The sequence below is a fragment of the Phragmites australis genome, chromosome 8 (assembly GCF_958298935.1).
Source record: "Phragmites australis chromosome 8, lpPhrAust1.1, whole genome shotgun sequence".
NCBI lineage: Eukaryota > Viridiplantae > Streptophyta > Magnoliopsida > Poales > Poaceae > Phragmites > Phragmites australis.
In genome coordinates this window covers 20295540-20308890 of record NC_084928.1, presented here as the reverse complement: position 1 = coordinate 20308890, position 13351 = coordinate 20295540, and the positions used below count along the sequence as shown (strand labels likewise).

Below are 13351 nucleotides of genomic sequence, written 5' to 3'. Positions count from 1 at the left end.
TTTTTTTTTTTGTTGATTTTCTTCTAAATCGTCTGGACAGCAGCTCTCAAAGTTGTCCGTTAAAATCCTTTTGTTGCATTGTTTGCTTGTAGACAAGTCACATGTCGTTGCAAAAAATAATAGTTATTCAGGACGTATTTGTGTGTTGCGTGGATTGCAAAATCACACGTCAACACTAAGTGACTCCGACAATGCTAGACGCACAACACCACCTTCTGATCTGCTTGGTTAGTTGACCTTAATAGCACTTGTCATGCGTGCTCAACCCCCAATTCCCACATAAATCCATACGGATGAAGGTCCATACCTGCACCCAACACGACAACGAAAGCTAACAAGCTCGACCTGCTCTAATCTTGACATCCAACCGAAACCGTTTCAGCGCAGCGATGGTGTGTACATTGTGTATATACGCATGCGTCTATGCATTTGCCGCGGACAGCTGCTATAAAATACAGCACGAGTGGCAATGCTGCCTCAAACCCATCTATTCCCAGGAAATCACAAAAACAAGTATGGCTTTCTGGTCGTCACCGGTGCTTGGTGTCGTCCTTACCTCTCTCCTGCTCATCTCCAGCAATAATGTTTCTGCTGCTAGAGACACGTTCACTAATCAGGCCAAAGGTATGCACGTCTCTCTGACTCGTTTTTCAGATTTGTACGACTTGGCAAGTGGGCATATATGATATACGCTGCTGTGGTGTGATTTGGTCACTCAAAGCTAGCTTATATAATGCAGAGTCGGATGGGCCGAAGAATGTGATGCCTGCCGATGGGGCTGCGCTCAATGACGAGAAGTGGGGGCATGGATACTACGGTGGTGGTGGTGGATATGGTGGGGGGTACGGTGGAGGATATGGTGGGGGGTTTGGAGGCTATGTCCCTGGGCATGGATGGTATGGTGGCGGATATGGTCATTACCCTGGCTATGGTGGTGGATATGGTAACGGGTACGGATATGGTGGTGGTGGTGGTGGTGGATACGGAGGATACGGTGGTGGTGGATATGGCGGGTACGGTGGTGGTGGTGGATACGGCGGGTACGGTGGTGGCGGCAACTATGGAGGCTGGCACTAAATCGTAAAGCTATACGTATCAATTATGTGTGGTGAATAAGATATGTGTTGTGTGTTAATAATTAAGTCCTAATTGCTTGTTTCAAGCATATGCTCGTGATTGAGAAATTATAAAAGATGGCAACAAGTGCTCGTCACGATTATTTGGATTTTATAGGATGTCGCAAATATCACTTTCTTTTACATGTGTGCATTTAAATAAAAAAATGTGCAAATTACATTTTTCTGCTCATTCTTGGACTCAAAACTGTTTTGATCTTTTCTAGTCGGTGGCTGTTTTAGTTGATGTCAAATAATTAATTGTCACATAAGAGGGTGCCATTTTATTTAATAATCTAGTTTGATGTGTGCATTCAAATGTTCAGTTCGTCCAGAAAGAAAAAATATTAGAAAAACAAATTAGTAAAGGGGTTGGAGTGGGCTGAAAGATAAATTTGCCTTCATTGCAAAAATATGAAGATAGATTCGCCCAGCTGGCTCCTAATTCCTGATTCTCACAGTCCTTGACTACCAAATGGGACCAGATTAGCTCCAAGTGCTGCATGCGGCATTTCTGCACCGAGGAACAGTTTGATGGACAACTATTTGTAAGGTACCCTACGTCAGGGAAATGGACACTTCACATCCACTAAACGCGGACCTAATAAAAAAAAGGCCAGAAAGGGTTTCAAGGAGAAACCCACCCCCACCCCGCCCCCGCGTGCGTTGTTCACACTCAAGAGCACGATGAGGACAAGATATGACCACCAATCTACCACAGGATGAAGCCTTGAGGAAGGTATTAATTTACCTTCCGAATGTCCCTCGAATGCCCTAGAACACCGACTAGGGAAGATCCGAAGGTGACAATGTGGGATCCAAGATGAGGCCGAAAGATAGGAGGGCCAGGATCTGTCGAAAGTGTGGCCCCATTTAGAAGGGGACCCATCCAAAGCTGGTCCTCCTTGATCCACACCAGGTAAACTGCATGGCATCAGCACCATGCAGGAAGCCTAGGACGTGGGCCATATTGTCCATCATGCCCCTAACTGTAGGACCTAATTGTTGGAGTAGGATTGTAATTAGTTGAGGTCCCTTTTCGAATTACTACCCTTACCTTGCTCAGGCTGTGAGCCAAGGGCACTCTTCTAATATCCAACAGTGACAATCTTGTAATAGCTAGCGAAGGACAGGGTGGCTATGAAAATTCTGAGCCATTGATGAAAATAAAACTGATCTAAAGGTAAAAAAATGAAATTACCTAATGGACCACCTCAAAATCTAATAGAGGAATTAAGTCGATCTTCTGTAGGATAGTGATAAGTCGGTGATGGATAATTCGGCGTTGATGATTCGAGTGCTCTGATTAGAACAGATCGACACTACTACAAAAAACCCCTTCATTGTCAGCTCCAAAACCCCCTTCACTGCTGGTTTTGAAGCTGGTAGTGGGTAACATGCAGTGATAGTCAGCGACTATCACTTCCGGTTCCGTGGACCAGTAGTGAAAGGGGTTATCACTAAGTAGCTCAAAGATTCGGTCAGCAGTGATGCCCTATGTATCATTGCCGGCTGGTGGCTTCAACCCGTAGTGTTGTGCCTCCCCCTTCTACTCCAGCCCTGTCCTCCCTCTCTCTCCTCAATCTCCCTATCTCTCTCCCACTCAATACATGCATACAATGAGACATATGTAATATAAATCAATAATAAAGGTACCTTCATTAATACATAGTAAGTCATATCACACATATATACATAATAGTTCTCACAGGTCACCCCCCAAAAAGTCAGTCGAGTTGAGCCAGTATAGTTTGAGCATTCAACCTCCACCACAGCATACTGACGGGCCACCCTCTCGTCCTCCTCCTCCTGAGTACGCTTACGGGAGGCTGCTTCTTGCTCCTTCGTAGTGCACAACTTACAGGCCAGCCTCTCATCCTCCTCCTCTTGGGCGCATTGATGGGCCATTACTTCTTGCTCCTCCTTCGCATCATCATTGGAAGGCCATTCTGTCGAAGAGTCATTCGACAGCACCAACTCCGAAATACACCTTCATTAATACATAGTAATTACTGTTCTATATTACTACATAGTAATTAATGTCCTTCATTGAAATGGTGTCATTTGGCAATATGTAAGCCGTCTAACCCTCTTATAGACTTCCTCCTTGTCCATACTCTGTACTAGAAGGTACGGTGTAATCTGAAGGTTTGTCACTGGTTGACGGCACGATCGGTTCATGAAACTCGCCATTTCGGTTGATAACATGCTCCATGAAGAACCCGGTGATCTATTCTTGAAGGGCATTTATTTCTACATGCTGTAACTCTTTTGTGTGTAGTTTGGAGTGTTGCGTTTGAAGAATCGAAAGAATTAGTCCTTGAACACGTGTAGAAATTGAAAAGAAGGCATCAATATGTTATTTTATACCTCAAGATCATTGAACCCGACAACGTCTCCGTCGGGACTGAATCTGTGCATGAAAGTTAGAGCATAAAATGCGCAGAGATTCTTGCCAGGTGGCTGTCTCATACACTTCAAGAGGAAATGATTCATCAGTGGGGCAAATTGAACCTTTTTATTCAGTAGAAAATGCAAGACATTAATATTCCATGCGTACCGAAAAGTCAGTTTTTATATTATACTCCTTCCTGTATGAAAGTGAATAACACTCTTTTTACGGTATCTTGTGGACGCCCTGTACATGAATATGAATACCAATTAAACTTTGATGCAATCGTCGAGATGATGAAATGATCGAGTTTACCTATTTAGCATATTGATGATGTTTTGGTAAGTCATCTGAGCTCTCTTTTCTGAGTCCAAGACAATGATCTTACCCAAGTCTGGGTGGATGACAAGGAAGATCCAATGAAAGCTGCAGAAATATTATGTCACCATAGCAAATTAGTAGTAGAATCAAGTTACCCATAAAAGCAGAATGCCCAAACGCGCAAGCACGTATTCATAGCTGTAGGGTACTAGTATGAATTTCGTGTATTGGTAGTGAAGCAGACACTTCAATATGTAGTTCTCAGTGAATTGTGGACTCTCCCTTACAAGCGTCTGGTTCACAAGTCCAGGATCGATGAATTTATGATCAACTTGTTGTCTGCATGCGCAGATGTCCGTTCTATGAAATAAAGAAGTTATCCATGGAATCTCAAGGTTCAAGATCATATAACATGATTTATATGCATTAGTCACTTACAAAGTCCACGCTCTGACTATAGCCACGTTGAGGGCATCTTCCTTGTACAGCTCATACAAGTCCCTGAAATACACCCAGAAGGAGTCGTTCCCATTGAGGAAATATTCTTCTGTGTATCTTACGGGGAACGTCTGCAAACCCTGCCTGGATTGATCCAAGTACCACTGATGTAATCGGTGCATTTGAGTTGTAAGGTTTCTTTCTATATCTACTTTGACCAAAGGTTTGTTCAACTCAAACGGCCATGTAATATTTGCTCCCACAGTAAGCCGTGCTAGTTCTTCTACTGATAATCCAGAAGTAGCCAGGAAGTCCCCAGTGCTTGAAGCATCCTGAATGATTGGAGCTGATTTGCTCTTGGCCTGCTTCTTAGATATGTTCGTAGTCACTCGATGGCTTACTTGAAGCCACCCTGTCTGTTTAGATTTGGCCATATTCATGAAAAATTTCATGGTATCTTCAGGCACAACAGGCTTCGATGGAGGTGGTGGAGGATGGAAATGAGTCGTGACCCTGGTGTCCACAATATTTTTGGTTTTCTCATCAATGAGTGAATAGACATCCTTGGGTTCTACCAACTGCTTAGATGCCACCGGCTTCTTAGATGATGTCGTCTACTTGGATGTTTTAGAACTTGATCTTGTTTTTCGAGCTAATGGATGGATTATTGATGGTGCTAGCTTCTTGAGCAGTGGACTTCTTCAAGGCAATGGCTGAGGAGGAGGTAGACTTCTTTTGCGAGATGGTTGACGAGAGGGAGATCTTCGAGGTGACGGCAGCTCAGGCGTAGTGGAGAGTAGAGATTCTCAATAGCTGCCCTTGGTGGAAATACTATGTAGGCCTTGTCCCATGCATTGAATGTGTGCTCGTTCTCTCCTATAGTGTTCGCCCCCTCCTCTGCGGGGTTATCCACCTCAATATGATGATATTGGTAAACTGTCTCATCTACTTCAACCATGGCATAGCCCTTCCGTATCGGACGTCCGTGCAAATGTTCATGGGAGCCACAGGGATAAGCCACACCAGAAACCACCTTGGTGGTAATGTTCCTAGGACCAATATGCAGTTCACATGGTGTTTATGTTGTGATGAGGTCCATCGGATAAGTGATGGGGTCAACTCCCGGAACTCCCATGGACATACAGCTACTCCAACGAGCACCCGGGTTGGAGCGTGCAACAGTAGGAGATGTTGAATGCCGTTCCCGATCGCTCACAATAGCGCCCCGTTCACGCATGAGGGCGTGTTGTACCGCTTGTGCTATCTTTTCATCTGTATGTTCCCTCTCATGTTGTAGTGCTTGTTCAAGCATTTGCATCATCCTACCTTGTTTCACCTCTCGTTCTGCCTTTCGCTCTGCTTGGGATCTCTTTCGACTTTTGTAACTGTTGACATTGCCTGGGAATCCATATTTTCAACCCATCACCCCAACGCCTCAAGTGAGACCACCGTGCTCCTTGTTTCCCAGGGCCAAGGTGACCTCATCCCTATCCTTGTCTGGCTTGAAAGAGCCTTGTGTAGACTGCTCGTGGGCTTCTGCAAGCTTTTTTGCAAGAGTTTGTGTCACTTCATAGTCTTTGGAGGTCGTAAAGCATAAGCTTCAATCAAATGAGTAAGAAGCACCCCTCCCAAGAAGGAAGCACGTTGATCGATTGCTCCAACCCTCCACCTCAAGCTGACACCTCTCTCTCGCAGTTGATGTAGCTATTGTTGCCACTGTCGTTCTTTCCTCATGTAATCACGACTGCCAACTTTGTGGGGTTGAGGTTCTTCTTTGAGTTGCTTTGTTCACCTCTCTCAACCTCTGTGCTTCTTCCGACGACTTGTACTCAGCAAAGGCTTGCCAATGATCTTCCAATTGCAGCCACTTGCGGAAATCTGGCATTGTATCGTTCTGCACATACGTTCTGTTCTGTGTGTCCTTCCAATTCTTAGATGAAAGACCCATGATCATTAACGTCTTACGCTTAACTACTTCCATATTTGTCCTTGCAAGGAAATTGAACTTCACTAATATCTTGGGCCGCAAGATGTCGTTCTTGATTGAATAAGGAACCACGTGCGGATCACCTCATTCTCTAGTCCACAATCTGTAGGTGATGGGCACGTGATCCTTAATAGCAATCCCATAGACTGACTTGTATGGCCCCACCTGCTGGTGATTTGTGATCACAAAATGTCACGTAGGAATCTTTGAGGGGCCTCGAACACGATACCGCTTCTGGGATTACTCATTGTCGTGACCCTCTGGAGCATCAAGCATCTGCACATAAGCGAAAAAACTATTAGGAACCTATACGATAATATGTAGAATAGATGCATTCATCTACTTATTAATTACCTCATTGCCTCCACAGGCATCTATTTGCTCCAGGTTGAGGTAGTGGCTCAGGCTACCTTCTTCAATGTTTGACGGTGGCACTACATCTCTGTCTAGCACCTAGGCCGGATCGGTGGTTGGTGGTGCCATCCCTTCCTGGAAGTTCTGCATGCGATGACAACGAGCAGGTGAGTATTTTATAGATATAAATAAAGCCGACGAGGGAAGGAGAGAGACTGTCGAAAGGGTGAGATAACCATGAAGGAGTCGATAGATAGAACGCATACACATACAATATTGCAATTCAGTACATTATGACCACATTTAACAAAAATATGTCACATCTTCCGAAGCAAAATAGGCATAAAGGTACTGACAATTGACACAATAATCTTACAAGTCACGTCATCTTACATAGCAAAATAATGATGATTACAACCAGAACTAGGATTATAACATCTTATACATGACATCACACTTCTTCTTATTTTCAAAGTTAGCCAATTTTATCTCAGCTTGGATGATTTGACTGTTGTATGCCACATCAGCTTCATGTTTAGACTTGTATCCTTTGTAACATGCTCCTTTGAATCCATTAACTTGTGTGTGGCATTCCTCCCACTGGAGAACACTCCACTTCGCCAACCACGATGGACAACATACCATATGATAGCAGTCCTAAATTTCAGATAACAGGCATAAATGATATATTGGGTAGTGCTTTCCATACAAACTCATCATGACAGTGAATTGATCAGTACTAAAATAAGCATAGAATTAGAATCTATACATTAGGGTGTGTAAGAAGAAAAGTAACAAACAAAAACAAAAATTAGTCACTAGCATCATATGCAACTACCATCCAACAAAGAGTCTATTACTTGATTTATCTGTATTAGATTATGGAGATAATTATATACGACTACAAGCTCAATTGGGATAGTGAAAAGATGTGCAAGGTGCATGTGTAATAACCATCCCAATCAAGCTTTGTATTCATATGTATGGTAAATAGTTCTCCAATTTCATCATTTGCAAAAAAGTAAAACAAGTATTAGTGCAATTTTTAGTACAACACATAACAGGAGTTGAACTATGCCAGGGCTAAACAACATACCATGTGATAGCAGTCCTAAATTTTAGACAATATGCAAAAATGATATACTATACAAACCACACTAACACCAAAAAATATTACTGCGAAGAAAAGATAGTGTTCATGTTACATTACAACATAATAGATTAAGGAAATGGCCTTATTAGGACTTCAGTACAGATTACCTGTTTGGAAAGGAAGCAAATGACCTTATTGGGACTTCAGTACTTGAAAAGAATGCTAGTTTTCTCTCCGAACAGGTAATCAATACTAAAGTCCTAGAAGTAATAAAGAAATACGGCCTCGAGCCATATCATCATCGCCACTATTTTATTGTATTTCAAAAGAAATGTTTGCTTCTCCGAGAGAGCATGGCCTTTTTAGGACTTTGATAATTTGCAGCGATGTCCTCCATTGTCCTATCATATCAATGTTTCTGAGATTTCAGCTAGTAAATACAACATGATCTAGTTTTCCAAAATTTAAGACATCATCATGGACATGGCTGCTGTGCCAACAAAGTGCACAAACTCTGAACAAAACAAATATGAAAGTGCCGAGGTAGGAGAATTGAATATCAGTTTGCAAAATGACTGCTTAGAGAAGGTAACATAACAATTTACCAAGTATCAAGTATATTAGACAAACTTTGAACTCATAGCACCACACATCCAGGGATCAATTTAACATGTATTGCACTGGATAGCCAAACCAACAAGGATTTCTCAGTGTACAGGTACAAAACCGAACATACAACAAGTAACATTCAAGTCTATACTAGTGTACTCAAAAATCAAGCCTAGTCTCAGTGCATTCTTTCATCAAAGAGAATAAAGCACATGCAACCTGCTATCCAGATGAATAGAGTAAGGAGGGAGATGATGATAAAGTTTACCTTTACTCTATCGGTCGGTGAGGCGGGCAGGCGCGAATGACGGTGGCACGAGCGGGACGGGGGACGGGGGACGGCGGCATCGGGGACGGAGATAGCGGCCTCCAGGACGAGGATGGTGGGGCTTCAGGAAAGGGGACAGTGGCCTCTGGGACGGGGACGACAGGGCTCCAAGGACAGCGGCCTCCGAGACGGGGACGATAGGGCTCCAAGGATGGCAGCATTGGGAAGGATGTGGTGGGGATGACGGTGTCGAAGAGGAGGCAGCGGGAGGCATTTCATCGTGGAGGGCACAGGCCGGGAAAATTTTTCTAAGTGTCAGAGGGCGCAGGCGTCGAGCAATTATATAGGGGAGGGCTTTCACTACCGGCTCAATATGAGCACTGGCAATGAAATAGTACCTTCACTGCCGTCTCAATAGGATGACCGGCAGTGAATATACTTTCACTACCGACCCATCCACCGGCAGTGAAAGTAGTTTCATTGCCGGTCGAATATGTCCACCGGCAGTGAAATCCCTTTCACTGTTCGTACTGTGGGGTGCAAAAAATTTATTTTAGTTTCACACATGCTTAGAGAATCGAACCCACGACCTACACTAAGTAAGAATGAACAAACCGCTGGGCTACTCGAGAGTTTTCGATTGAGTTTGTACTATCTATATTTATTAACATTCTGTTGACCTAAAATCCTAATACATATTTATTTAAATTTAAAAAAGTACCTTCACTACCGGCTCAATAGGACGACCAGCAATGAAACTACTTTCACTACTGGCTTAATAAATCCACCGGCAGTGAAATTAGTTTCACTATCGGCCCAATATGTCCACCGGTAGTGAAACCCCTTTCACTATTGGTACTGCAGGGTGCAAAAAATTTGTTTTAGTTTCACGCACGCAGAAAAATTGAAGCTTCCATAACAAAAGTGAGGTATAATTACATCTAAACAAATTCATACATAGTAATTAATAAATTTAGCTACTTTATCTTAACGATTCACCCTTCATTATGATCACGGCATACATAGGGAGGTTCGTCGATGTCTTCCATGGGACCTAGGTTGACATCCTCTCCGAAAGGAGGTAGCACATCGAATTGATTGTAATCTTCCTCATTAACAACATTCTCCACTCCGACAATCCTTCTTTTTTCTCGAAGAACCACATGGTGCTCCTCCTTGCTAGCCGGGTCCGGATCCTTTACATAGAAGACTTGCATAACATCATTCGCAAATAGGAATGGTTCTTCCCTGTATCCAACAAGTTTTTGGTCCATCGTAGTCATACCGTACTTGTCGATCTTCACACCCTGTGGGAGTTTGACCCATTGGCAACGAAAAAGAGAAACCTTTAACACTCTATAGTTGAGCTCCCAGATCTCCTCTATGAATCCATGGTAGGTCTCCCTATTTCCATTGCAGTTGTAGGCATCTATACAGACACCACTATTTTGATTGGAGCTCTTATTATTCTGAGCTCTTGTATAAAATGTATTGCCATTTATGTCATATCCTTTGAATGTGAAGATTGTAGTTGACGGTCCGTGAGCCAACACATTCAACTGGGCACACTCTATCTGCTAATCCATCACCTGTCTACGTAACCAAGTGCCAAAATGGTCTCGGTGCTGTCGCGCGATCCAAATATTAGACTTCCCTAGGTTTCTGGTGCATAGCATCTTCTAGTGTTCTTTGACATACGGGTCCACTACAATTGATTGTTGCAGAACTGTGAAATATGCTTGAGTGAATGAAACGAGGTCGTTAGTGTGGAATGAGTTTGCCTCTATCATCCGTTTCCCATGTATCCTCCCCTCATGGCGAGATACATGCACACCAATCTATTTGATTCATGCAGTCGACGTAGAAATCAATGACCTCCTTAGTTCCCTAGCCCTCAGCCTTGCAGCCTTCTGGCCAATTTCGGTTACGAACATATTTATTAAGAACTCCCATGAACCTCTCAAAAGGGTACATCTGATGCAGAAACATGGGGCCAAGAATCTATATCTCTTTCACAATGTGAACAATGAGATGCACTATGATATCAAAAAACGATGGAGGGAACAACGCCTCAAGCTAGGATAGAGTCTTGACCACATCTTTCACAATGTGAACAATGAGATGCACTATGAGGCATCCTTAGTGAGCCTCACTTCGGAATTAAGATAACATATCAACAAACTCCTCCTTAGATGAATTCGATCTTGTAGCAAAAGAAGGATCATAAATGAACCTCTTTCAATAATAAATAACACCAGTACTAAAAGTCTCTAGGATTTAAATTGTAACACTAAATAAACATAAGCGTGGCTTAAATTTAGTAGTAGGAATTGGCTTTATCATCATATTAGCAGGATTATCATGAGTGCTAATCTTGCATGCTTTAATATCATCTTGAGTAATAACATCTCGAATGTAATGAGACCTAATATCGATTTGCTTTATTTTTTCATGAAACATCTGATCCTTTGTAGGGAAAATACCGCAATTACTATCAAAGAATATAGCAATGCATGAACTATCTTTATAAAGCTGGGTGTACAAACCTCTTAACCAAATAGCTTCTTTGCATGTTTCAAAAATAGTCATACATTCAATTTTAGTAGTCGATAAAGCAACAGTAGCCTACAAAACTTACTTTCCAACTAATAGAATACCACCAATGATGAGAACATAACCAATGAGAGATCTTCTCTTGTCCAAATCACAAACATAATCTAACTCAATATAACCATTAAGTCCATCTCCAGGTTTCCCAAATTGTAAACAAGCATTAGAAGTACCATGCGAATATCTAAAAATCCACTGAAAAACTTTCCAATGCTCTTTATCAGGATTAGCCATGTATTTACTGATAAAACAATACATGAGATAAATCAGGATGACAACAAAACATGGTATACATAAGTGAAATATCTGCACTGGATATGAAACTCTAGACATGTACTCAACATCCTAACCTAACTTTGGACACAAAGCTGAAGATAATATAAAATGTGCAGCTAATGGAGTACTCACGTGTTTTGCACCATACATATTGAAAACGACGAAGAAACTTCTCAATATAACCTTGCTGACTAAGTTATAACTTCTCATATTGCCTCTTTCTAATAATTTCCATTCTAAGAATTTTCTTTGCTGCATCTAAAGCCCTCATATCAAATTCATTACTCAATTGTTCTTTTAATTTGGCTATTTCTGATTTACATTTCGCAGCAATCAACATATCATCAACATAGGGAAGGAAATAAACTATTGAACAATTAACAGTTTTCAAATAAATATAGCTATCATAATCAAGATGCATAAAACCCTTAGAAAGCATAAATGAATCAAATCTATTGTACCTTAGAAAGCATAATGTCTTCTTCTAAATCCACACATAAGTACGCGGTTTTAACATCTAATTGCTCAAGTTCATAATCATGTATAGCAACAAAACTAATTAAAGTGTGAATACAACTATACGTCACAACATGGGAAAAGACATTAATATAATCAATAACCAGAATCTGGCCGTAACTTTTAGCAACCAACCTTGCTTTATACATTGAGGATTCTTTAGGAGAAATGCCCTCTTTTCTATTGAAAATCCACATGCAGCGGACATGCTTCTTTTGGAAATTGACTGATGAGGACATGCCACTGGTTACTCAAGTTACACATAAGCAAGTGTATGAAGGGCCAATTACGCGTAGCCGTGCAAAACTACTCCAAAAAGAGGTGAACTCACTCCTAGCTGAAATTAACTTCAATATACATGAGAATATTATACTACCTAAGTGTTCTACTTTGGTTGTACTTAGGTATACACATAAAGATGAGGACGCTTCTCTACGTGGGGACGAACTACAGCAATCGGACCATGAGGATCGGACCAACAAGCCATTAAGACTGACCTTGACAGTTTGGAACATCAAAAGAAGCAGCCATAACTCCTTAATCCCGCAACCTTTGGAGGTGAATAAGTACTTGTTGGAAATCTTATCAAGTCCACTTTCCAACCCAACAAACGGCTCGTCATTTGGACTTCCGAGCAGAGAGTAATGACCATTTTACTGAAGGCTGCGCAGAAGCCCAGGAGATGCGCAGGAATTGAAGACCACTTCGTGAATGCTTCAACCAGTTGGCCTTCCACCTTCCAACGTGGTGACTTCAGTTCATACCCAACTAGGAGGGTAGTTCCTAGTATAAATATCACCTATATGCTACTAGAAAAGGATTTTTGATCATTTGAGAACCCGATACGGTATTGCAACCGAGCTGCTGAGTGTCTTACACACCTTTGTTCTTGCGAGTTCTTCTTGGGCTTGTGAGAGATCTCTCTGAGGTCCCCTACTTCGTGCTCTACGGTTTCCAATTAGGCTGCACCGTTTTGTGTGGATTAGTCCCGGTTTGTGGTTCTGCGATCGTTCGGAGATCGAGTCGAAGTCCTCAAAGTTTCGGCGTCTCTCTCCCCATTTCTTGGTCACATCCAACCTTGGTCAGGTATAAAGTTAGTTACCCTCTGTTTCTACAGCAAGTTATCCTTTGTTCTTAATCCTACTGTCGTGAAGATCGAGCCATCCCCTTGCCGATTCATATCGGTACCTATCATGTGGTAATCAGAGCTATCATTATCACGGTAGGTTTTGTTATCACCCACTTATCTATCCTATAGTCCACTAAAAAGCCACACACAAAAAAAATCCTATAGCCTTTTGTTGGTACTGTTAATCTCGTGTCGTTTGCATTCATCTAGTTGTTCGTCACCATTTTTTTTGTTAGCACCGTG

General features: G+C 42.1%; 1 protein-coding gene across 1 annotated transcript; it reads left to right on the top strand.

Annotated features, from left to right (window-relative positions):
- Positions 1 to 459: 459 nt before the first annotated feature.
- On the top strand, positions 460 to 1230 carry LOC133926750 (glycine-rich cell wall structural protein-like). Its single transcript, XM_062372816.1, has 2 exons — positions 460 to 624; positions 740 to 1230. Exons 1-2 carry the CDS (start codon positions 516 to 518, stop codon positions 1075 to 1077), a joined length of 447 nt encoding a protein of 148 aa, XP_062228800.1. The 5' UTR covers positions 460 to 515; the 3' UTR covers positions 1078 to 1230.
- Positions 1231 to 13351: the final 12121 nt, after the last annotated feature.